General features: G+C 42.8%; 1 protein-coding gene across 1 annotated transcript; it reads left to right on the plus strand.

The window, feature by feature from the left end:
• The first annotated feature begins 2,241 nt into the window (after window positions 1-2,241).
• Window positions 2,242-24,757, plus strand: LOC106604807 (cytochrome P450 1B1). The gene is made up of 2 exons (XM_082975167.1): window positions 2,242-3,850; window positions 17,965-24,757. The coding sequence occupies exons 1-2, from the start codon at window positions 2,838-2,840 to the stop codon at window positions 18,548-18,550; spliced, it is 1,599 nt and encodes a 532-aa protein (XP_082831293.1). The 5' UTR covers window positions 2,242-2,837; the 3' UTR covers window positions 18,551-24,757.
• The last annotated feature ends 967 nt before the right edge of the window (window positions 24,758-25,724 follow it).

The raw sequence follows: 25,724 nt of genomic DNA on the forward strand, positions 1-25,724 counted from the left end.
AGGTAATTGAGGTAGATATGTACATATAGGAAGGGATAAAGTGACATATAATAAACAGTAGCAGCAGTGTATGTGATGAGTCAAAAAAAGTTTGTGCAAAAAGGGTCAATGCAGATAGTTAAATAGTTAACCAATAGCTACCCAGACTAACTATTTAGCAGCATTATGGCTTGGGGGTAGAACCAGTAGCTTGCCGTGCGGTAGCGGAGAGAACAATCTATGACTTGGGTGGCTGGAGTCTGACATTTGTTTGGCCCTTCCTCTGACATCGCCTGGTATAGAGGTCCTGGATGGCAGGGAGCTCGGCCCCGATGATGTACTGGGCCGTACGCACGACCCTCCTCTGTAGCGCCATGCGGTCAGATGCCAAGCAGTTGCATTACCAGGCGATGATGCAGCCAGTCAGGATGCTCTCAATTGTGCAGCTGTAGAACTGAGGGCCCATGCCAAATCTCTGCAGCCTCCTTAAAGCGACTCTTTAATCAATGAGCAGAAATATGGGATAGGTGACCTCATGTACTGTTCAGTTCTAGACTGCTAGTGTGTATTGCTGCTGTTTGCCTGATATCTAACATTCCATGATCAGCTCTGTTGACCGTGAGAGAATTTTGCAGAGCAAATGGGTTGGGGAATACTTTTAGGCTCTGAATGACATGTGGCCCATTGTTTACCTTGTTACCTGGCAACGACCACACGGGTGTTTCAAAGAGCTGTCATTCAAGGCGAGCTCATGAATACCCACTCAGCCCATTCTTTCAGGCTTCCTGGTAGTTAGAGATGAGAGAAAAGGTACAATTTCCTTCAATTCTGAGCATTTTAATAGCGTAGAAATATTGAATGATGTTTTGGTCATTCAAAGGCTATTTTCTACATGGGAAATAAGATGACTGTGCGGGATCAACAGTTACAAAGTTATTGCATGGATGCCTGAAATCCGGTTCTCTTGAAACCCGGTCTCTGTCATGTATTGTAGGCCTATATCATCAGGCCTCAATAAGGGAATAAAACAATGGACTATCAGCTTATAATTATAATTAATAATAATGTATGGTTATTATTCATAATTATTACCATTATCATTTTTTGTATAGCCTAGAATATTCATAATTAATAATATAATATCATTATAATTATAAATTAATACTGACATATTTTACTTGTTGAAAATTGTAGGCTATATTCCTGTATAATAAGAAAGAAAACGACAAGAAAAACCCAGTCAGTCTACAAAAATGTTTATTTCTATTCATGAGTATGATCCTCTGTAGCCTATATGTAGGCTAAACACATTAGGACCCATTTTTTATTTATAGCATATGAAAAATACATGTTCTTAGATCCATTTGAAACTTGTCCCCTGCATTTAGGTTGGAAGATCGAATCCCCGAGCTGACAAGGTACAAATCTGTCGTTCTGCCCCTGAACAAGGCAGTTAACCTACTGTTCCTAAGCCGTCATTGAAAATAAGAATTTGTTCTTTATCTGACTTGCCTAGTTAAATAAAGGTAAAAAAATTAAAATTTAGCTCAACTGTAAATGACACAAATTCGTTTGAAATTCTTAATAAATTACAATATCAGATCATTTGAAAGAATGGGTGAGTAGGCCCCTACACCCAAGCTTTATTTGCGTAAATTCAACACAGTTCAAATTAAATAAGTCCTCTCTCATTTGCTGCATGATAAGATATTGAATGCTGTTGAATTTGAATAAACAATAGATTTCATCAGACACTAACTATCATTTAAAAAAAATAATGATATTTCATTATGGTTGTGGATCATGAACTACATTCAGCAGCGGGACGATTTTTTTCTTGAGCGGATGGTCGGGGGCCGGGACATAATTACAAATCATTTGTAGACTGAAATTTGACAGCAAGAATCCCAAAGAGATATCATATTTGACTAAACCATAATCATTTCAAACCTTGCATACATTTGTATATGTTCACATGTTTCTCTCTAGCATGTGTGGGAATCCTTGAGAACAGATTTCCAAAATTAAAATGACTTGAGCTGATTTCCTGGTGTTTTTACAGTCTTTTATGTTTAACAATTATTATTATTATATAATAAACAGTAAACAGTTTATTTATTTTAGCTCAGAAAACTTGGGGGGCCAAAGTGAAACCTCCCGCAGGCCAAATTCGGCCCGCCGGCTGCCAGTTGGGGAACACGAGTTGGTGTGTCGGAGAGACAGACAGAGAGGGAGAGAGAGAGGGGAGGGAGGGGAGATGACAGCTCTACAATAAACCACGAGTCAGACGCTGACGACCTATGATGCTATTTGACACTTCTGTTTAAGATAAATCATAACTTGGAACAACAGAAGGCTATTCACATGTGGAGAGTGGAAGGTCTGGAACTGCACGATAATATAAATGAAGTTACTGGACATAATAACCGCATATATTTTATGTCTATGGCGCAGGTTTTGCGGATTTCATTCTTCAATAATTCTTACTTTCAAGCTGGATCCGCTATATAAATAAGTGAGACCTAATTAGCGCGCTTCTTGCGTTTGCATTAAAACGTAGCCTGACAATCTGCATCGACGGGATAGGAGCTTATTCAGCCAAACATTAGTAACAGACAAATTACAATTAACATCAGGCTGTTACTTTCTTAGAAGAAACAACAAATGAACTGCAAGGTGGTGCTTATTCATTCCCGGTATTTGACTCATTACATTTTGTGCCATATTTTGCTCTGTAATATTTCCGCTAGACTATATTTGTGTCTCAAAATAATGATTCTTGAATTTACTTGTATTTTGCCCTATAATCAATAAATAATTTAGATAAAACTAACTTATTGCTTTCTCTAGGCTCCATAATGGACTTGAAAGTTATATTCGAGGAGATGACCCGGCCATTGCCAAGGAGTATAGGCCTACTATTGGCGTCTTTGACTTTTCTCTTTGCCATGCTCCTGTGGCGCAGGATCAGGCGGAACTGGGAAGTACACAGCCCGCCTGGACCGTTCGCTTGGCCGGTCATTGGGAACGCTGTAGAGCTTGGCAACACTCCTCACCTCTATTTCTCTCGCATGTCACGGAAATATGGGGATGTCTTTCAAATCAAACTCGGCTGCCGGGACGTTGTGGTACTGAATTGCGACGCAATCAGGCAGGCGCTCATCAAAAAGGGATTTGATTTCGCAGGCAGACCTGACTTTGCCTCGTTTCAATACGTTTCCAATGGCGATGGCATTGCTTTTGGTACATTTAGCGAATGGTGGAAAGTGCATCGAAAAGTGGCCCAATCTACTGTTCGGATGTTTTCTACCGGCAACATGCACACCAAAAAGGCCTTCGAAAACCATGTTTTCTGCGAAGTAAGGGAGCTGCTCCATATTTTCCTGGTAAAAACTAAAGAGCACCAATATTTCCAGCCGATGACATACTTGGTGGTATCAACCGCTAACGTAATGACCGCCGTGTGCTTTGGAAAGAGGTATTCATACGACGACGCAGAGTTTGCTCAAGTGGTGGGACGAAATTATCAATTCACCCAAACAGTGGGAGCTGGAAGCATCGTGGATGTTATGCCTTGGCTCCAGTATTTCCCCAACCCAATAAAAAACATGTTTGAAAACTTTAAAGAACTCAACCAGGAGTTCAGTAAATTTATCCTTAATAAAGTTGTCGAGCATCGAAAGACCATTCAGTCAAGCACCATCCGGGACATGACAGATGCTTTCATCATGGCATTGGACCATTCTCAGGACAGCTCACCAAGGGTCTCACCAGGCAAAGATTATGTGCCACCCACTATCGGTGATATTTTTGGAGCAAGCCAAGACACACTATCTACTGCACTCCAGTGGATCATTCTGATACTTGTGAGGTAATACATATTCATTTTGAATCAGCTAAAGTGAAATTAAAGTACAATTTTTTTCCCCCATATGTTCTGTTAACAATCGCCTATGTGTAAAATTGAGAAAGACCTACATGTAAAGTGAATAAATGATATGCGTAAAGTGGAGAAAACCTATGTCTAAAGTGGAGAAAGCTATTTTTTACTGGGAAAATTACTTAATCTCCTAGTATGCCACCATCTCACAATCAACATAAAAAAACGAAAGAGCAGTTCTGCTCTGCTCTTTCATTGTTGGCAGGGTACTGTACTTGCTCTTGAATTCGGCACTTCAGTAGCAGAACTATGACGTTACGTAATAGTATTAAATATCAGAAGGGCCCAGGCAGGTATTGGCAGCCTAAAATGAGGGCTCGGCTGAAGCTGATAGAGGACCTTATTAGTAATGAATGTGTTTTGTTTTATTTATATTTTGATGTCTGCATTTTCTGTAATTTCTGTAATTTAGGGCTCATCTGTAAAAGACACATTGGTCTCAGTATGACTCCCTGATAAAGTAAAGGTTATATAAAAAGTAAATAAAAGTGATAATGCCCTCGAAGCCAGTGTTTGAAGGATATATTGGCACGAAATGATTTAGTCTCATGACTAACAATCGGGCATTATCACTTAATTATACAAGTGGTGGGTCTAATCCTGAATGCTAGTTAAAAGCGCATTTCAGTCGGTGTCTATTCCACAAATTACCACCGGCTAAAGATATGACATTAAAATGCCCATTTACTCTGTTCCATCTGACTGCGCATTCCACTGTCTCATCAGCCCAGACAAGAAATGAATAAACTTGATCTCCACTATAAAAAGCATCTAGATATTATCGCACATTTGTTTTAGACTAACATTTCGTTTTCAACAGCGGAGATTTGTCCTGAAGAGAGAGCACATTTTCTATGCCAGGCGAAATCGTGCCTCAGCTCATTGTTATGGATGTATCCAAATAAATGTCTCTAGAAAACAGTTAAACAAATAAAAATGCAGCTACTTTTCTGTTATTCTGGCTGCATTTTTGACGTGACTGTAAATTAGCCGTAGTTGGCTAGCTACCCAGCTAGCACAGTGGATCTGGGCCGATTCGGGCTGAGAGTCGGGGCACTCCGCTGAGAGTCAGACTCTGCCGACGTCTGGTGGCCCGAGTCTGGGCCGCCTTTGGCAGTATTACCACAGATAGATGATTAGAACATCTTTGGTATTACTTATGGATAGGATTCCGGGCCGATTCAATCAGTTCCGTCCCCCCGGAAGAGTGCCGCAACTGGGCCAATTCCTCATTGCTAGCTGGGTAGAAAGTAAGGGATAAGAACGTTGCCAGCCAGTATGGAAATGGGACATTCAAAACTAACGACTGAGTCGCGTCCATAAATACAGAGCAAAAAGACTGAACAACTGGGTATCCTCTCTGGCAACCGAACCAATAGAACAAATGACCAGCCGGCTTGGGTAGCAACCCCAGATTAGTGTTGGGACTACATATCATGGAATGATGAAATAGTATGAATAAATTCATCAAAATAAAGTTTTTAATTAAAATATGTCAATCATTATCTGAATATGTTGGTAACCCATGTTTAATAGTGATAATGCCCTCGAAGGTGTCATTGGAGGATATATTGGCACGGCTTGCCGGCCTAACAACAGCCATGCAAATATATCCTCAAAACACCGGCTTCTCTGCAATTACAGTGCATTCGGAAAGTATTCAGACCTCTTGACTTTTTCCACATTTTGTTACGCTACAGCTGTAACGACCGCCAAAAGGAGTAGACCAAGGTGCAGCGTGGTATGTGTTCATCTTGATATTTATTTTAAATCTGAACACTTAAACAAAATAATAAACAATGGAAAAACGACCGTCACGTCTTGCAGGCTTTACAAAGCAGTACAAAAATAAGATCCCACAACTCAAGGAGGGAAAAGGGCTGCCTAAGTATGGTTCCCAATCAGAGACAACGATAGGCAGCTGCCTCTGATTGGAAACCATACCTGGCCGTCGCTGAAGACTCCGGGCTGCAGGCCGTCGCTGAAGACTCCGGGCTGGGGAGCGTCGCTGGAGGCTTCGGGCTGGGGAGCGTCGCTGGAGGCTTCGGACTGGGGAGCGTCGCTGGAGGCTCCGGACTGGGGAGCGTCGCTGGAGGCTCCGGACTGGAGGGCATCGCTGAAGGCTCCGGACTGGAGAGCGTCGCTGTAAGTTCCGGACTGGGGACCGTCGCTGCAGGCTTCGTGCCATGGATCATCACTACAGGTTCCGCGCCATGGATCATCACTGGAGGCTTTGTGCCATGGCTCATCACTGGAGGCTCCGGGCCATGAATTATCACTGGAGGCTCCGGGCCATGGATCATCCCTACAGGCTTCTTGCCATGGATTATCCCCACAGGCTCCGGGCTATGGATTATTACTGGAGGCTTCGTGCCATGGATCATCCCTACAGACTCCGGGCCATGGATCATCACTGGAGGCTTCGTGCCATGGATCATCCCTACAGGCTCCGGGCCATGAATCATCACTGGAGGCTTCGTGCCATGGATCATCACTGGAGGCTTCGGAACATTGATCATCACTGGAGGCTTCCTACGTGAAGCTGGAACCGGTCTCACCGGACTGGGGAGTCGCACAGGAGACTGTGTGCGCAGAGCAGGCACAGGGTATACTGGGCCGTGGAGGCGCACTGGAGGTCTGGAGCTTAGCGCTGGCACACCCCGTCCTGGCTGGATGGTTATTTTAGCCCACCAAGGGCGGAGCACTGGCACAGAACGAACTGGGCTGTGCTGGTGAACGGGGGGTAGCGTGCGTAGAGCTGGCGCAGGATAACCTGGGCCGAAAGAGACGCACTGGAGACCAGGAACGCTGAGCCGGCACACTTCTTCCTGACTGACGGCCAACTCTAGCACAGCAACAGTGAGGAGCCTGCACCGAGCACACCGGGCTGTGAGTGCGCACTGGCGACACAATGCTCATCACCGCATAACACGGTGCTTGCTCGGTCACTTGCTCCCCACGGTAAGCACGGGGAGTTGGCTCAGGTCTCAACCCCGACTTCGCCAATCTCCCCGTGTGCCCCCCCCCCCCCCCCAATTTAGTTTTTTGCCGCTGCCTCTCGGGCTTCCGTTGTTGCCTTGCCTGTTCCTCCCAGTATCGCCGTTCCGCTGTCGCTGTCTTTATCTCCTCTTGTGGATTGCGATACTCCCCAGGCCTTGTCCAGGGTCCTGCCCCATCCAGGATTTCCTCCCAGGTCCAGTCATCCTGCCCACGCTGCTTGGTCCTTTGGTGGTGGGATCTTCTGTAACGATCGTAAAAAGGAGTAGACCAAGGTGCAGCGTGGTATGTGTTCATCTTGATATTTATTTTAAATCTGAACACTTAAACAAAATAATAAACAATGGAAAAACGACCGTCACGTCGTTTTGCTAAAAGTAGTATTATATTATTGATTGATTGACTATGACTTTTCAAATCCCCCAGGAGTGCTATCTGCAGAGTTAGCTCCAGGTAAATGTTGCACTTCTTCAACCATTCATGGACCTGCGACCGAAAACAAGCTACATATGGACAGTACCAAAACAAATTATCTCTTCGCACCAAAATCTGCAGAGTTGGGATGGTTGTATCCCCCAAATATATAACATTCTATTGGTTGGAAGAATATTGTATAATAATTTAAATTGAAAAATTGAACGTTTTGAATCCGGCTTTGTTTTGCATATCAGTTCATAAACCATGTGCCATGGAATCGGTACATCGAAAATCTCTTCCCAACTATTTTGCATTCTACAGTATGTAGCACCTCTGTCAATTTTATGGTCCTTAAACAAAACTGGTATACTTTTTTATTCATCACAATTTTCTTTTACCAATTTTGATTCTAAGTTTTGAATCTGCCGTTGTTTTGCGTATCAATTCATAAACCATGTGCCATGGAATCGGTACATCGAAAATCTCTTCCCAACTATTTTGCATTCTATATGGTACCTCTGTCAATTTTTTTGGTCCTTAAATGAAACTGGTATACTTTTTTATTTATCACTATTTTCTTTGAAAATCTTTAATCTTTAATGCAGGACTAACAGACAAGTTCCTTACTTTTTCCCGCTTCCAATTGCCTCTTCCAATTTTTGTGGCAATGCTGCAATTAGTTGGTTGTAATTTTGGGTAGCGCAGACATTTCCATATATTTTTGTTAGCTGCGTGTGTGACATAACTCCACCAGTCCTATTTGTGATATAATTTACAAAGATTATACCTTTAACATTTTTCTTTTTTTAAATAATATTTTTTTTATCAATTAGTTTAACCACAATATTTTCTGTATTATTTGTTCTGTCTTTTCTGATGGATTAAACTGAAATTGCAACCAACTTTCTATGGCTTGTTTTGAAAATAATGATATTTTGGAGGTTGTAATCTGAATAAAGGGAAAAAGACCATTCTTGAACATGAGGTGTGTAACGTAGACGCAGGGAGTCAGGAAGCAAGTGCAGTTAGTGAGTTTAATAATGAAGAACATGAACGATACAAAACAAGAAAAGCGTCTAAACATGGAAACATGAACAAAATTGCCTGGTGGGTGATAACAACGGAGTGCTATATATAGGGGAAGTAATCAGGGAGGTGATGAAGTCCAGGTGTGCCTAATGAGGCGCAGGTGTGCGTAATGACGGTTGCCAGTTGTGCATAAGGATGGTTTGCCAGGTGTGCGTAAGGATGGGTTGCCAGGACCGGTGGTTAGTAGACCGGTGACGTCGAGTGCTGGACAGGGGGAGCAGGAGTGGATGTGACAGTACTCCCCCCCAACCCCCCAACACGCGGGTCCAGCCGAAGGACAACGCCGGCCAGGAAGACGGCCCCAAGGACGAGGAGCAGGCCGGTCTGGACGGCGAAGGTGGAAATCTCTGATGATGTTGGGATCTAGAATGTCATCCACCGGAACCCAAAACCGCTCCTCTGGACCGCACCCCTCCCAGTCCACCAGGTACTGTAACCTACCTCCACAACATCTGGCATTCAGGAGGGAACTGACGGCATATGTGGGACTACCCTCGATGTTCAGGGGAGGCGGAGGGGTGTTGCCAGGGGACCAGGAACCACCGGTCTGAGGAGGGAAACGTGAAAAGAGGGTGAGATCCGGTAATTGGTAAGTTACCTCATTGACCCTCTGGAGGACTTTGAATGGCCCCACGAACTGGGGGCTCAGCTTCCAGCAGGGCAGGTAGGAGCGGGAGGTTTCTTGTGGAGAGCCAGAAGCGTTCACCAGGATTGAAAATGGGTGCCTAACTGGGGTGGAAGTCCGCCTGCTCCTTCTGGTGCTGGACAGCGCGTTGGAACCTCATGTGGGAAACATCCCAAACCTCCCCTGCGCACCGGAACCACTCATCCATCGCAGGGGCTTCAGTTTGGCTCAGGGTCCATGGAGCCAGACTGGTACCCCTGGATGCACTGGAAGGGAGACAACCCCGTGGAGGAGTGACAAAGTAAGTTCTGGGTGTACTCTGCTGGTACTGGGCCTACTTCCTCTGCCGGTCCTGACTGTGACTCCTCAGCAACCTCCCCAGCTCCTGGTTGGTCCTTTCCACCTGTACGTTGGACTGAGGCCGCTACCCGGATGTGATGCTGAACGTGACCCCCAGCTTCTCCATGAAGGCTCTCCATACACGTGACGTGAATTGGGAACCACAGGTGGAGACGAAGTCCTCCGGAAGGCCACAGTGGTGTTTTGCGGGTACTATTTAATGAAGCTGCAGGTTGAGGACATGTGAGGTGTCTGTTTCTCAAACTAGACACTCTAATGTACTTGTCCTCTTGCTCAGTTGTGCACCGGGGCCTCCTACTCCTCTTTCTATTCTGGTTAGAGCCAGTTTGCGCTGTTCTGTGAAGGGAGTAGTACACAGCATTGTACGAGATCTTCAGTTTCTTGGCATTTTCTCGCATGGAATAGCCTTCCTTTCTCAGAACAAGAATAGACTGACGAGTTAGAAGAAAGATCTTTGTTTCTAGCCATTTTGAGCCTGTAATCAAACCCACAAATGCTGATGCTCCAGATAGTCAACTTGTCTAAAGAAAGCCCGTTTTATTGCTTCTTTAATCAGGACAACAGTTTTCAGCTGTGCTAACATAATTGCAAAAGGGTTTTCTAATGATCAATTAGCCTTTTAAAATGATAAACTTGGATTAGCTAACACAACATGCCATTGGAACACAGGAGTGATGGTTGCTGATAATGGGCCTCTGTAGGCCTATGTAGATATTCCATAAAAAATCTGCCGTTTCCAGCAACCGTCATTTACAACATTAACAATGTCTACACTGTATTTCTGATCAAGTTGATGTTATTTTAATATACCAACAATTTGCTTTACTTTCAAAAACAAGGACATTTCTAAGTGACCCCAAACTTTTGAACGGTAGTGTAGGTCAAGTGGAATATGACTAAAGAGTTAGACAAATATGACTAAAGAGTTTCTAGATCATCTATGAGGCTGTGGAGGGATCCAAATTGTGGATTTAAAAAAAGCATGAATCATCAGCATACAATGACAACTTTGTTTTTAAGGCATTGATTTCTAACCCCTTGATATTATTGTTGGATCTGATTTTAATAGCTAACATTTAGATGGCCATAATAAATAGATATGACGATAATGGACAACCTTGTTTTACTCCTCTTGACAGTTTAATACTTTGAGAGAAGTAGACATTATTTACTATTTTACACCTAGGGTTACAATACTTATTATTATTATTATTTATTTATTTAACCTTTATTCAACTAGGCAAGTCAGTTAAGAACAAATTCTTATTTACAATGATGGCCTGCCCCAGCCAAACCTGGACGACGCTGAGACAATTGCGCACCACCCTATGGGACTCCCAATCATGACCGAACTTCAACCCATTTATAACAGATTCTCTAAAATTGAAATATCCCAGGCATATATTCAAGGCATTCCGGTCGTACTTTATCAAAATCCTTTTCAGTGTCAGCTATGAAAACCAGGCCTGGTTTCCCAATTTTTTTATAGTATTCTATTTTTTCCAGGATTTATATTATATTATCTCAAATGTATCGTCCATTTAAAAACACCTGTCTGATTGGGTTAAATAATATCTGACAATACCTTTTTAAATTCTATGTGCTACGCATATTGCAAGAATTTTTGCATCACAACACTGAAGGGGCCTCCAATTTTTTAAATGGACCGGATTTTCAGTAATAATGAAATCAGAACTTCTTGTTGAGTATTTTTTTTAGCAGTGGTTAAAACTTGCTAATAACAGTCCTCTGAGTATATCAAAAAAGGTTTTGTATACCTCCACAGGTATGCCATCCAACCCTGGAGTTTTCCCAGATTTTAAATTATTGAATTGCATCAAGAAGTTCCTCCTCTGTAATTTGGCCTTCACATGAGTCTTTCTGTATAGCTGTTAATTTTGCATTATTAAAATAAATAAAATCCATACAGTTATCTTCGGTTAGTGGAGGAGACTGAAATAAAAATGTGCTTAAAGTACTTTGCTTCCTCTTTCAAAATATTGCTTGGTAAATCATGGGGGACTCCATCATTTGTCACAAGTTTCAGTAAATTATTTTTGGTAGTATTTCTATGTTGAAGATTAAAAAATGTTTTGGTTATTTTTACCCCATGTTCCATCCAGTTCGCTTTATTTTTATAATATATTACAGTTGATCTTTCTTGAATAAGTTCCTCCATTTCTTTTAGTTTTTCTTGTAACTTATTCTCTACCTCTATAGTACAGTTTTTATTGCTAGTGTATCTATGTGTACTATTAGTTCTTCCATTTCCTTTATTAATATGGACTCTTGACCAAAATTGCTTTTGTTTTAGATACAAGTACTGAATTGCATGGCCTCTAAAGGCACATTTAAAAGTGTCCCATACAATAAGGGGATCTGCTGTACCTATGTTATGTCCGTAAAAGTCTGTCCTAGTTAAAAACAAGTTATCATCCAACAAGCTTTGATTACATTTCCAATATCCTTGCCCACGTGGAAATTCTGTAAGAGTAATATTGTATATGTCAATTATTTGATGGTCCGACTGGATTTTGTCCCCTATCAACACTTTTTAAACTTTTGGTGCCAGTAAGAATGACATAAGAAAGTGGTCAAGACGGCAAGGTTGATTGAGCCTCCGCCATGTACAGTTGAATTCAGAAGTTTACATACACCTTAGCCAAATACATTTAAACTCAGTTTTTCACAATTCCTGACATTTAATCCTAGTAAAAATTCCCTGTCTTAGCTCAGTTAGGATCACCACCTTATTTTAAGAATGTGAAATGTCAGAATAATAGTAGAGAGAATGACTTATTTCAGCTTTTATTTCTTTCATCACATTCCCAGTGGGTCAGAAGTTTACATACACTCAATTAGTATTTGGTAGCATTGCCTTTAAATTGCATTACTTGGGTCAAACATTTCAGGTAGCCTTCCACAAGCTTCCCACAATAAGTTGGGTGAATTTTGGCCCATTCCTCCTGACAGAGCTGGTGTAACGGAGTCAGGTTTGAAGGCCTCCTTGCTCGCACACGCTTTTTCAGTTCTGCCCACAAATGTTCTATAGGATGAGGTCAGGGCTTTGTGATGGCCACTCCAATACCTTGACTTTGCTGTCCTTAAGCCATTTTGCCACAACTTTGGAAGTATGCTTGTCCATTTGGAAGACCCATTTGCAACCAAGCTTTAACTTCCTGACTGATGTCTTGAGATGTTGCTTCAATATATCCACATAATTTTTCTACCTTGTGATGCCATCTATTATGTGATGTGTACCAGTCCCTCCTGCAGCAAATCACCCCCACAACATGATGCTGCCACCCCCATGCTTCACGGTTGGGATGGTGGTGTTCGGCTTGCAAGCCTCCCCCTTTTTCCTCCAAACATAACGATAGTCATTATGGCCAAACAGTTCTATTTTTGTTTCATCAGACCAGAGGACATTTCTCCAAAAGGTACAATCTTTGTCCCCATGTGCAGTTGCAAAGCGTAGTCTGGCTTTTTTATGGTGGTTTTGGAGCAGTGCCTTCTTCCTTGCTGAGTGGCCTTTCAGGTTACGTCGATATAGGACCCATTTTATGGTGGATATAGATACTTTTGTACCTGTTTCCTCCAGCATTTTCACAAGGTCCTTTGCTGTTGTTCTGGGATTGATTTGCACTTTTCACACCAAAGTACGTTCATCTCTAGGAGACAGAATGCGTCTCCTTCCTGAGCGGTAGGACGGCTGCATGGTCCTGTGGTGTTTATACTTGCGTACTATTGTTTGTACAGATGAACGTGGTACCTTCAGGTGTTTGGAAATTGCTCCCAAGGATGAACCAGACTTGTGGAGGTCTACAATGTTTTTTCTGAGGTCTTGGCTGATTTCTTTTGATTTTCCCATGATGTCAAGCAAAGAGGCACTGAGTTTGAAGGTAGGCCTTGAAATACATCCACAGGTACACCTCCAATTGACTCAAATGATGTCAATTAGCCAATCAGAAGCTTCTAAAGCCATGACATCATTTTCTGGAATTTTCCTAGACATTTAAAGGCACAGTCAACTTAGTATATGTAAACTTGACCCACTGGAATTGTGATACAGTGAATTATAAGTGAAATAATATGCCTGTAAACAATTGTTGTAAAAATTACATTGCCATGCACAAAGTAGATGTCCTAACCGAATTGCCAAAAGTATAGTTTGTTAACACGAAATTTGTGGAGTGTTTGAAAAACTAGTTTTAATGACTCCAACCTAAGTGTATGTAAACTTCCGACTTCAGCTGTATATCTCACTAGGTCAGGATATTTAAGCCTCCATATATCCACTAGTTCCTATATGTCCATGACATTTGGGATTTCCATAAGTGAACGAAGGGGATAGTTTGTAGTGTGATTTCCTTTATGGTCCATTGAGGTATTTAAAAACGTATTATAATCTCCCACCATAATAATAGAGTTTTGCATTGCTTGTAGGTTTGATCAATTATTATATGTACCAGTCAAAGGTTTGGGCACACCTACTCATTACAGGGATTTTCTGTATTTTTACTGTTTTCTACATCGTATAATAATATTGAAGACATCAAAACTATGAAATAACACATATGGAATCATGTAGAAACCAAAAAAGTGTTAAACAAATAAAAATATATTTTATATTTGAGATTCTTCAAAGTAGCCACCCTTTGCCTTGATGACAGCTTTGCACATACTTGGCATTCTCTCAACCAGCTTCAGGAGGTAGTCACTTGGAATGCATTTCAATTAACATGTGTGCCTTTGTGGAATTTCTTTCCTTAATGTATTTGAGCCAATCAGTTGTGTTGTGACAAGGTAGAGGTGGTATACAGAAGATAGCTCTATATTATGTCCATATTATGGTAAGAACAGCTCAAATAAGCAAAGAAAAATTACAGTCCATCATTACTTTCTTCAAGTAGGAACAGGAACAGATATTGCCCTTGGTTCACTCCAGACCTGACTGCCCATGACCAGCACAAAAACATCCTGTGGCGTACTGCATTAGCATCGAATAGCCCCCGCGATGTGCAACTTTTCAGGGAAGTTAGGAACCAATATACTCAGGCAGTTAGGAAAGCAAAGGCTAGCTTTATCAAACAGAAATTTGCATCCTGTAGCACAAACTCCAAAAGGTTCTGGGACACTGTAAAGTTCATGGAGAATAATATCACCTCCTCCCAGCTGCCCAGTGCACTGAGGCTAGGAAACACTGTCACCACCGATAAATCCATGGTAATTGAGAATTTCAATAAGCATTTTTCTACGGCTGGCCATGCTTTCCACCTGGCTACCTCTACCCCGGTCAACAGCCCTGAACCCTCCTCAGCAACTTGCCCATGCCTCCCCCAGTTTTCCTTCACCCAAATCCAGATAGCTGATGTTCTGAAAGAGCTGCAAAATCTGGACCCCTACAAATCAGCCGGGCTAGACAAACTGGACCCTCTCTTTCTAAAATTATCCGCCAAAATAGTTGCAACCTCTATTACTAGTCCATTCAACCTCTCTTTCGTATCGTCTGAGATCCCCAAAGATTGGAAAGCTGCCGCGGTCATCCCCCTCTTCAAAGGGGGAGACACTAGACCCAAACTGCTACAGACCTATATCTATCCTACCCTGCCTTTCTAAGGTCTAAAGCCAAATTACCAAACAGATCACCGACCATTTCGAATCCCACCGAACCTTCTCCGCTATGCAATCTGGTTTCCGAGCTGGTCAAGGGTGCACCTCAGCCATGCTCAAGGTTTTAAACGATATCATAACCGCCATCGATAAGAGACAATACTGTGCATCTGCATTCATCGACCTGTCCAAGGCTTTCGACTCTGTCAATCATCACATTCTTATTGGCAGACTCAACAGCCTTGGTTTCTCAAATGACTGCCTCGTCTTGTTCACCAACTACTTCTCAGACAGAGTTCAGTGTGTCAAATCAGAGGGCCTGTTGTCCGGACCTCTGGCAGTCTCTATGGGGGTGCCACAGGGTTCAATTCTCGGGCCGACTCTTTTCTCTGTATATATCAATGATGAGCTCTTGCTGCAGGTGATTTTCTGATCCACCTCTACACAGACGACACCATTCTGTATACTTCTGGCCCTTCTTTGGACACTGTGTTAACTAACCTCCAGACGAGCTTCAATGCCATACAACTCTCTTTCCGTGGCCTCCAACTGCTCTTTAATGCAAGTACAACTAAATGCATGCTCTTCAACCGATCGCTGCCCACACCTGCCAGCCCGTCCAGCATCACTACTCTGGAAGGTTCTGACTTAGAATATGTGGACAACTACAAATACCTAGGTGTCTGGTTAGACTGTAAACTCTCCTTCCAGACTCACATTAAGCATCTCCAATCCAAAATTAAATCTAGAATCGGTTTCGTATATAGCAACAAATCATCCTTCACTCATGCTGCCAAACATACCGTCGTAAAACTGACCATCCTACCGATCCTTGACTTCGGCGATGTCATCTATAAAATAGCCTCCAATACTCTACTCAACAAACTGGATGCAGTCTATCACAGTGCCATCCGTTTTGTCACCAAAGCCCCATACACTACCCACCATTGCGACCTGTACGCTCTCGTTGGCTGGCCCTCGCTTCATACTCATCGCCAAACCCACTGGCTACAGGTTATCTACAAGTCTCTGCTAGGTAAAGCCCCGCCTTATCTCAGCTCACTGGTCACCATAGCAGCTCCCACTCGTAGCACGCGCTCCAGCAGGTATATCTCACTGGTCACCCCCAAAGCCAATTCCTCCTTTGGCCGCCTTTCCTTCCAGTTCTCTGCTGCCAATGACTGGAATGAACTGCAAAAATCACTGAAGCTGGAGACTCATATCTCCCTCACTAACTTTAAGCACCAGCTGTCAGAGCAGCTCACAGATCACTATTGTATTATTGACTACATGTTTGTTTATTCCATGTGTAACTCTGCGTTGTTGTTTGTGTCGCACTGCTTTGCTTTATCTTGGCCAGGTCGCAGTTGAAAATGAGAACTTGTTCTCAACTAGCCTACCTGGTTAAATAAAGGTGAAATAATAATAATAATAATAATTTTAAAAAGTGAAGTGGCAAAAACTATCAAGCGCATAATTTAACTGGCTCTCATGAGGACCGCCACAGGAAAGCAAGACCCAGAGTAACCTCTGCTGCAGAGGATAAGTTCATTAGAGTTACCAGCCTCACAACTTGCAGCACAAATAAATGCTTGCCAGAGTTCAAGTAACAGACACATCTCGACATCAGCTGTTCAAAGAAGACTTCGTGAATCAAGCCTTCATGGTCAAATTGTTGCAAAGAAACCACTACTAAAGGACACCAATACTAAGAAGAGACTTGCTTGGGCCAAGAAACACGAGCAATGGAAATTAGACCAGTGGAAATCTGTCCTTTGGTCTGATGAGTCCAATTTTTAAAGATAACCCCCCCACCCCCCACCGGCAAACCACCTCTGTCCTACCAGATCCCAGGGCCCCGAGAGACCGGGACCCATCCTTCGAAAGAGCACACAGTACCACCCACAGAACAGAAGTAGATCAACCGCCAAAAGCATTTCCAACGCCCTCACCTCGATTTGTTTTATATATAGTTATCAAAACATATATATATTTATATATATATATATAAATAAATAAAACTCCCCATGGGTTACTGCAGCTATTGTTGCCAGCACTGCCACTACCTGGGTGGAGGCACCCCACCGGAATCCCCACCGGCTAGGTACAAGGTCGTCAAGTTTCTCATTAGCAGCTTTGAGAAATTCCTTGTATATTATGCTCACCCATCAGGGGGCTTTGTAGGACCCATTCTGCCAGGCAGGCCCAGAATCTTGATGGGTTGGTACTACTTTAGTGGGTCCATAAAACAGGTAAGGCCTTCTCCTTAATGTATCGGTCGCTCAGTTGGATGTCTAGGGTATAGGGTTGGGGACCGTTCCATCATGATAGAACAATAAAAAACGAAACTGTATTTATAATTTATTAAAAAAATTATATCCCATATCTGCACAAAATTGAAAGCTCTCTCTCACAACCTTTGCTCGCAGACAAACATGGTCTCTGGTATTCGCACCCATTTCCTTTTTCACTCATTTAACTCCACACTTTTCCAAACACAAAAACACACCCCACCTTCCATCACAATACACCCACACATACCCCACCTTCCATCACAATACCCCCACACATACCCACATACTGTGCTTTCTGTGTCCTCCATTTGCTCTGTTTTCATCCCTACCATGTTGATTCTGAGTACTTTTTTTAATTTGCAAAAAATTCAAAAAAATGTTTTCGCTTTATCATTATGGGATATTGTTTGTAGATTAATGAGGACATTTTTTATTTATTTAATCCATTTTAGAATAAGGCTGTAATGTAACAAAATGTGGAAATAACCTGTAACCTGCTGCCCATAGTTACCCACCAAAAATGATTTATCACTACTGTATTGAGAATGCCCTCAGTGTTGAAATATAGGTTAGCTTCTCAATAGGAAATTATTGAGGAAATGATTTAATTACCTGTGATCTGAGTGTTCACCTTTGACCTTTTCCTATAGGTTTCCTCATATTCAGCTGCGTCTCCAGGAGGAAGTAGACAAAGTGGTCGACCGGAGCCATCTGCCCATCATCGAGGACCAGTCGCAGTTGCCTTACGTGATGGCCTTCATCTACGAAATGATGCGCTTTACCAGCTTCGTGCCGCTCACCATCCCCCACAGCACCATCACCGACACCACCATCATGGGCTACACCATCCCCAAGGACACAGTGATCTTCATCAACCAGTGGTCCAGCAACCACGACCCCACCAAGTGGACTCACCCGGAGACCTTTGACCCCCTGCGCTTCCTGGATCAGGACGGCTCGCTGAACAAAGACCTGGCCAGCGGCGTGCTCATCTTCTCCTTGGGAAAGCGGCGGTGCATCGGAGAGGAACTGTCAAAGATGCAGCTGTTCCTATTTACAGCATTGCTGGTGCACCAGGCCCACTTTAGTCCCGACCCGGACAAGCCACCCACCATTGACTACACCTACGGACTGACCCTGAAGCCCAATAACTTCTCCATAGCAGTGAGTCTACGGGACAGCATGGAAGTCCTGGAGAAGGCTAGTCAAAAGCCCCTCTATGGGGGGACTCAGTAGGACACGGGCAACTCCAGATCAGACTGAGAATAGAGTCAAATCAAAACAAATCAAATGTATTTATATAGCCCTTCTTACATCAACTGATATCTCAAAGTGCTGTACAGAAACCCAGCCTAAAACCCCAAACAGCAAGCAATGCAGGTGTAGAAGCACGGTGGCTAGGAAAAACTCCCTAGAAAGGCCAAAACCTAGGAAGAAACCTAGAGAGGAACCAGGCTATGAGGGGTGGCCAGTCCTCTTCTGACTGTGCCGGGTGGAGATAATAACAGCACATGGCCTAGATGTTCAAATGTTCATAAATGACCAGCATGGTCAAATAATAATAATCATAGTAGTTGTCGAGGGTGCAACAAGTCAGTAACACAAGAGTAAGTGTCAGTTGGCGTTTTCATAGCCGATCTTTGAGAGTATCTCTACCGCTCCTGCTGTCTCTAGAGAGTTGAAAACAGCAGGTCTGATACAGGTAGCACGTCCAGTGAATAGGTCAGGGTTCCAGCAGGTCTGGGACAGCAGGTCTGGGACAGGTAACACGTCCGGTGAACAAGTCAGGGTTCCATAGCTGCAGGCAGAACAGTTGGAACTGGAGCAGCAGCACGGCCAGGTGAACTGGGGACAGCAAGGAGTCATCAAGCCAGGTAGTCCTGAGGCATGGTCCTAGGGCTCAGGTCCTCCGAGAGAAGGAAAGAAAGAAAGAGACAATTAGAGAGAGCATATTTAAATTCACACAGGACACCGGAAAAGACAAGAGAAATACTCCAGATGTGACAGACTGACCCTAGCCCCCCGACACATAAACTACTGCAGCATAAATACTGGAGGCTGAGACAGGAGGGGTCAGGAGACACTGTGGCCCCATCCGAGTCACTAAATGAAGCTTGAAAGAAAAAAACACTGAAGTAGATTAATTAGCTGCAGTTCATCCTCATGTGCCGTCAGGTATCAGCTACTATATAGTTATTATAAATGTATTTATGATCTGAATGTAACGGATGTCACCAGGGACGGCCCTGGACGTTCTGACAAAAATCTGCCTACCCCTTCCTACCCCTGCTAAACTATGTACAGCAGTGGTCGGCAATAGTTTATGCCTTGTGCAAAAAAATGTCTCACCTGAAAGTAGGAGGAACAGAACATAATATCAGCCCAATTCATAGGCCTACGCTACAAATTAAACACAATGTTTAACACATCGAGTTAGTAGGCTATATAATCAGTTCAATGTCAATAACATAGCCTAATATGATTTCGTTGATAAAATCACCAATGTCTCTATTAAATTCGGGGTTTTTTTTGTACATTTTTGTGTGCTTTGATTGGGGAAAAACATCTTCCAATCAAAAGAAAATGTTGGGCTGTAAAAAGAGGATAGTGAAAATAGAAGTTTCAGGGAAGAATGGACAGAGAAATATACATCCTTACCTTATTCTTAATGTCAAACAGCTGTTTGCAAATAATTACATCTTAGACATCCTTATGAATCTAAGCATGGCACTTTCAAAAGTTACCTTCCCACGTAGCTCTACCTACGCAGAATAATATAAGCTTCAACTGCTGGCTACTCCTCCATTGCATAACCCAAGAACAGAAGTGCTTCCCTAAAAGCTGCCTGGGTTTAAACAAACATCTTCTCTTTTCAGAGAGTGAAAATGTCAATTAATAGCGACAGACTTTAGGGACAGAATAGCAACGTCAATTTGTTTGTCTCCTTGAATATTATAGGCTGCAGCTCAGCTTCAGAATGTCATAGAGAGGAATCAATATATCCCCATATGCATCGGAAGTCGTGTCTTTCGCGGGCATTTTAAAGCTTGTTTCTACCATAAGGCATCACAGAGTTAAGCATTGTCATAGAAACTTTTATATAATCTGGATACTTTTTATGCATTTATTTCAAAATATAAAGCAAACAACTATATATCCTTTTTGCCCTTTTCTTTAACAAATGGTATGGGATACCCTCACTCAATTTGAGCCCAAACACACCAAGCCATTCCCAGACACGGAGGTATTTAAGGAGTGCATGTGACAGTTATTGGAGGATTTGGCTATACCGATATCTATGCATAGCATAATTGTGTTTGTCAAACAGGTAGGCCTACCCCGTTTTTGAATAGGACGAAACAGGCTCCAATTTATTTATGTAATTCTATGATTAGGGCCATAAAAATGTTGGCGGGCACGTGCACATATGAGGTCCCTTACCCGGTAGAAAGGAATTTTACTTTAACCCCTGCATCGGAGAGTTACAATGTTGAAATCACTATGCAGCCAACTGCCTATAGTAGGAAACCGAGTTTCTTACTAATAATATGCCACCTGTTATCACACATGGCACGACCCCACAATTGTTACAATTAGAATAAAAATAACACTTGTATTTAACATATCATTTAATATTCCTGTAGAACTGTAAAAAGAGAGATCATTTGAGCTCTTCCTAGATGCATGGCGGGCCTCGTTTCGCTGGAGCAGTGTAAAATAAGCTTTCTGTCAATGACCCAGCCTTAACAAATGTTGTTTATTTACATATCGAATTTGATTGTCCAACATCAGTTTCAGCATTTCTTCATTTCGTGGCCCGCCTAGGCTGGCCTCTGCGGGCATTGCAGTCGGCGATATTTTCTCTGGGTAGCTGTCCAGGGTCCTGAAATCAAATCAAAGATACACAGCATTTCCACAAACTTCAGAAAGTACCCATTATTTGGCTCGTTCAGCCTGCCGGTGGTCCCACGTAGCGCAGTGTTCTGGGTGGCCAATATGCGTATCAAGGCCTCTGCAGCCCCTGCTGCCAATGGAGTCTCACCGTTAACAGCCTGTAGGGCTTGGGCATTAATAGTTTGCTTGCACACCACTCCAGCTCGTTCCACCTCTGGAAAATATCTTTGCGGTCATGCGACTTCTCATGCGAGCTGAGGTGGCACAGATTCTTCCAGTCCCTGGTTCCATCCCTGACCAGTGTAGATTTGTACTCGTGTGAAAAAAAACCCCAGAAAGCTGCATTGTTTTTGCTTGGAATAAACGAGCCATGGTCACGCCACTCTCTCACCGTTCGCCATCCTCCTATTGTATTGGGCCACCGAAAATATTCGTTGCCCCTCATCTCTTTGGAAATTCCACTCCTTATCCTGATGTGGCCCAGCCTGCACTAACATATCCCGTAAAGATGTTTTTGTTGTTGTCTGGGAGTCGGATTTACAAGCAGCAGCAGCACCACTGTCATCCGGGACATGGCGCGACAAATCTGAGTTGGGTTCCCAGATAGTAGAGTCTCTGCCGACATTGTTTGGAGGTGTGGCTCGACTGGTGCGACAATCTGTTGTTGTCCACCCAGAGAGCTGTCATCATCGGGGAAGTGGATGGCTCGGACTCCTCCGATTCGCCCTCTTCTCTGCTGGAACCAGCGAACGGGGGCTCGTCTGTCTCTGTGAATTTATGGCCTGTCCTTGGAGGCTTGTTGTTCTCCACACAGGCTGATGGACATTGCTGCATGCAGCAAATCTCTTTGGCTTAGAGATTGTGCCTCTTTTCTTATTAGTTAAACAAATATATACTATATATTCGCTTCCTGGTAGTTTTTGTCTCTTAGACATGGTAGCAAATCTGGTTGCAAATCTCTATACAGTAGCTTCATTTTTAGCTGAAATCGTTTACACTAGTAGCTAGCTAACGTTAACAAGCTAGGTTAGGCTACTGCCTTAATCACTAATCATCTTCATTACACACAAACATTAAAAAAAAACAATACAATCGTTTAATTGGCAGATTCATTTTAATTAATGTTTCACAATTTGATAACCCCATGTAAAAACATGCATATCACCATAGGATAGTGGGAGCGAACTTCGTGAGAAGCAGGAATGGGGTGGTGGTGGGAACTGCAGCAGTGGCTGGGACACCGCCGGCGGTGAAGTAGTCGATCAGGCTCCCCAAATTCAGTTGCCGCCATAGGCAACCACCGAATCTTGCCTAATAACGGGAAAGCCGGCCCTGGATGTCACGCTGCTTGCTAAACAAGTACCCCTTCCTGCCTCACGCCTAGGCTTTGAACCCAAGACTCCTGCCTTGCGAGCACATTTGCCATCACTTGCGAAGGGTCTTACCATTCGACGCCACCGAAATGCCATCTATTCGGCAGCGCAAGTGGGAACACTTCAGGCTGAGGAGTGAGTTTCACACATCCCCATGCTCTTTTCATACATCTATATTTTCTTTGTTTTACAGGATATCACGCAAATAACTATGGCTCACATTTTTTTTAATCGTTTTTTTTAAATCAAGTTTTGCACAAGTATTGGCATATCCTTTACTGGAAGCTGACATAACACAGTGTAACGACCCTGGGTTTATACGCGCGGAAATCGACTCTGCCGCACGAGCATGCTTTTGGGGCACAGTCATAGCGCGCTGGACTTCAGGCTAGAAGGTCGAGGGTTCGAGGCCTGCTCCCTGCCTGTTTCATTACATTGGTGTCAGAAGTAGCTTGCAGTGCGGGCAATGGTCTGTTCTTTCACACAGCCTGTTGGCCACTTCATTTACTATATTTTCTGACATACTGACCGGAGTTGATTCAGTCTTTTCACTTGCATCCACCATCTCAAGAAGTACCTTGTGTACCTTTTATGTCCCGAATATATCTCTAAATAAGGTCAATATGATACATTTTAATTTACATATTTGGCACTAGCCAAATAAGACAGGGAATTCAAATGAGCAGCCCTTTCCTAAATTAGATATGCATTATGCACTAAAGTTTAACAGCAAACTCAGCTTATTATACCTGCTACTGCTATTGATATGCATATAGTGTAAAACATTTGAAGTTGAATCAACTTTAAAAAATCAAAGCAACCAGCTGCAACACAATTATAATATGATATTTAACAAAAAACACATTTTGGTAGTAATAACTTTTGTAGCAATATTAACAAAAATATGTGATTTGGTCCAATGAACAAAATCGATTATCATCAACCAAGGAGAGTTCAATTTCTTTCCTCAACTGTGCCATAACTACACTGATTGGATGGACCAAGTAAGTGGTCAGACTTATACCTGAGTAACTAATTACCAATGTAACCATCTTGTACTTACTAGTACTTACTAACAGGCTAACAGCCTGACTAACCGGTGTCTGTATGTAGCCTCGCTACTTTTATAGCCTCGCTACTGTATATAGCCTGTCTTACTGTTGTTTTATTTCTTTACCTACCTATTGTTCACCTAATACCTTTTTCCCACTATTGGTTAGAGCCTGTAAGTAAGCATATCACTGTAAGGTCTACACCTGTTGTATTCGGCGCATGTGACAAATAAACTTTGATTTGAAGTACTAGTAGTTACATGTAGTTATGCAGTACTACGTTACCCTGTTTCCTTTTGAAAAACAGAATTAGCAATAGTAAGTAGGCTACTTGCATACCTGTACTTACATACATATTTAAACTTATTTCCATCACAGCTACACTGGAATAAGGCCATAATAGTTATGTGCTTCTGAATGCTGATTAACTTATATTTTGTTCCAGATCCATACTCTGTTCCAATAGGCAAGGCAAGGGAGAACTGTAACAGAAACCTGTAAATTATACAGAAATGTGTTGTATTATCAACAGTACATTTTTACTGCAGCATACTGTATATTATGGTTCATTGTGGGAAAATGTTGTGGGCAGGGAAATAATTGCTGTATTTTGAATGGTACAGTAATTCGACCCCCCAAAATACAGTACTGTGCCGTATCTTTGGAATGCCAAAAACCTTTTCACCACTAGTGGGCTCCCAAGTGGCGCAGCGGTCTAAGGCACTGCATCTCAGTGCTAGAGGCGTCACTACAGACCCTGGTTTGATTCCAGGCTGTATCACAACCAGTGATTGGGAGTCCCATAGGGCGGGGCACAATTGGCCCAGCGTCCTTAGGGTTTGGCCGGGGTAGGCCGTCATTGTAAATAAGAACTTGTTCTTAACTGACTTTCTGAGTAAAATAAAGGATAAATAAAAAATAGTGGGTGCATGGTATTGTTGTTTCTTGGGTATTAACATATTGAGGCGTGCCTTGTAAGATGCTATATTTCTTGTACCTGTGAGTGAGAATGCTGTACCAACTTAACTTGCGATTTCATACTTTTAAATAACAGGTTGAATTGTTTCAGAAAATAAAGGTTGTTCTATTTTCTGAAATAGCAGAGTTCTAAATACAGTGTCTGATACGTTGCATGACTTTTTAATTTCAGCAAGCAAAGGTACTGTATTATGGGCACATAGCCATGTAATGTTGGAACAAAGGGGAAGTGTTTAGGTGAGTCTTTTCTCTGTGTTACGTTTTATAATCGCCCGGAAGATCCTGTACTTGATGAGTGAGAGGCTTGCAGCCAGACAGCCAGCTTGGAGTGCGTGACAAATCCAGATAAAGCCAGATGGTTGCTGATACGCCACTTCTCATGCTCTCCCCTTCACTGAATAGAAAAGGAGGAGTCAAAGAAAAATATTATAGATTTTTTTGGAAAGACTTTTCAAAACAAACAAACAAACAAGCCATATTCCAAGATAAAGCAGAACTATGAATTCATGGTTCAAAGCTCTTATCAGTCCTCATCCTGTAAACATGACCCAGTTGGAATATGACTATGAATGGTCGTGGACATGTTGAATGCACTGTAAACATCATAGTGCAGGCAGACAACATTTGGCATTGAATGTTAACCCTGACAATGTCAGCCTCAGGGTTATTACTACAGCACAATACAGCCTCTGCTAAGCCTCTCCTACTACTGCACACATTATTACCCACACAAGCCAGGAGAGAGTAATGAGTGTCCGTCCTTGCATCTGCAAAGGAAAGAAGAAGCCTTATAACTCTGAAAATCCAGGCCACTGCCTGAAATGATCACAAACATCTGTGAGGAGGGTGGGAGTCATACACACCTAGAGAGCAGGCGGGTTGGGTGTGTGGGGGATGGGGCACCGTATAGATGTTTGGTGGAATAGAAAAGAGTCCTTCAACATGGTAAGTCCACTTCCCCACTACCCACCTCCACTGCAGTAGAACAAGACTGACCATACTTACAGTTTCCAGCCACACCTTGATCTTGAATGGGCTAATAACATAATAGGCCTATCTCCTAACCAGTCATATCCTAACCAGTCACCTTCAGTTAAAATGGCATTGTGATCA

This window comes from Salmo salar, chromosome 01, assembly GCF_965601325.2.
Source record: "Salmo salar chromosome 01, fSalSal1, whole genome shotgun sequence".
Classification (NCBI taxonomy): Eukaryota; Metazoa; Chordata; class Actinopteri; order Salmoniformes; family Salmonidae; genus Salmo; species Salmo salar.

Bases quoted from the DNA above. Each gene is read 5' to 3' on its own strand.
- LOC106604807 (XM_082975167.1), top strand. From the start codon at position 2,838: ATGGACTTGAAAGTTATATTCGAGGAGATGACCCGGCCATTGCCAAGG. The intron at 3,851-17,964 runs GTAATACATATT...CTTTTCCTATAG, and splicing joins ATCATTCTGATACTTGTGAG to GTTTCCTCATATTCAGCTGC.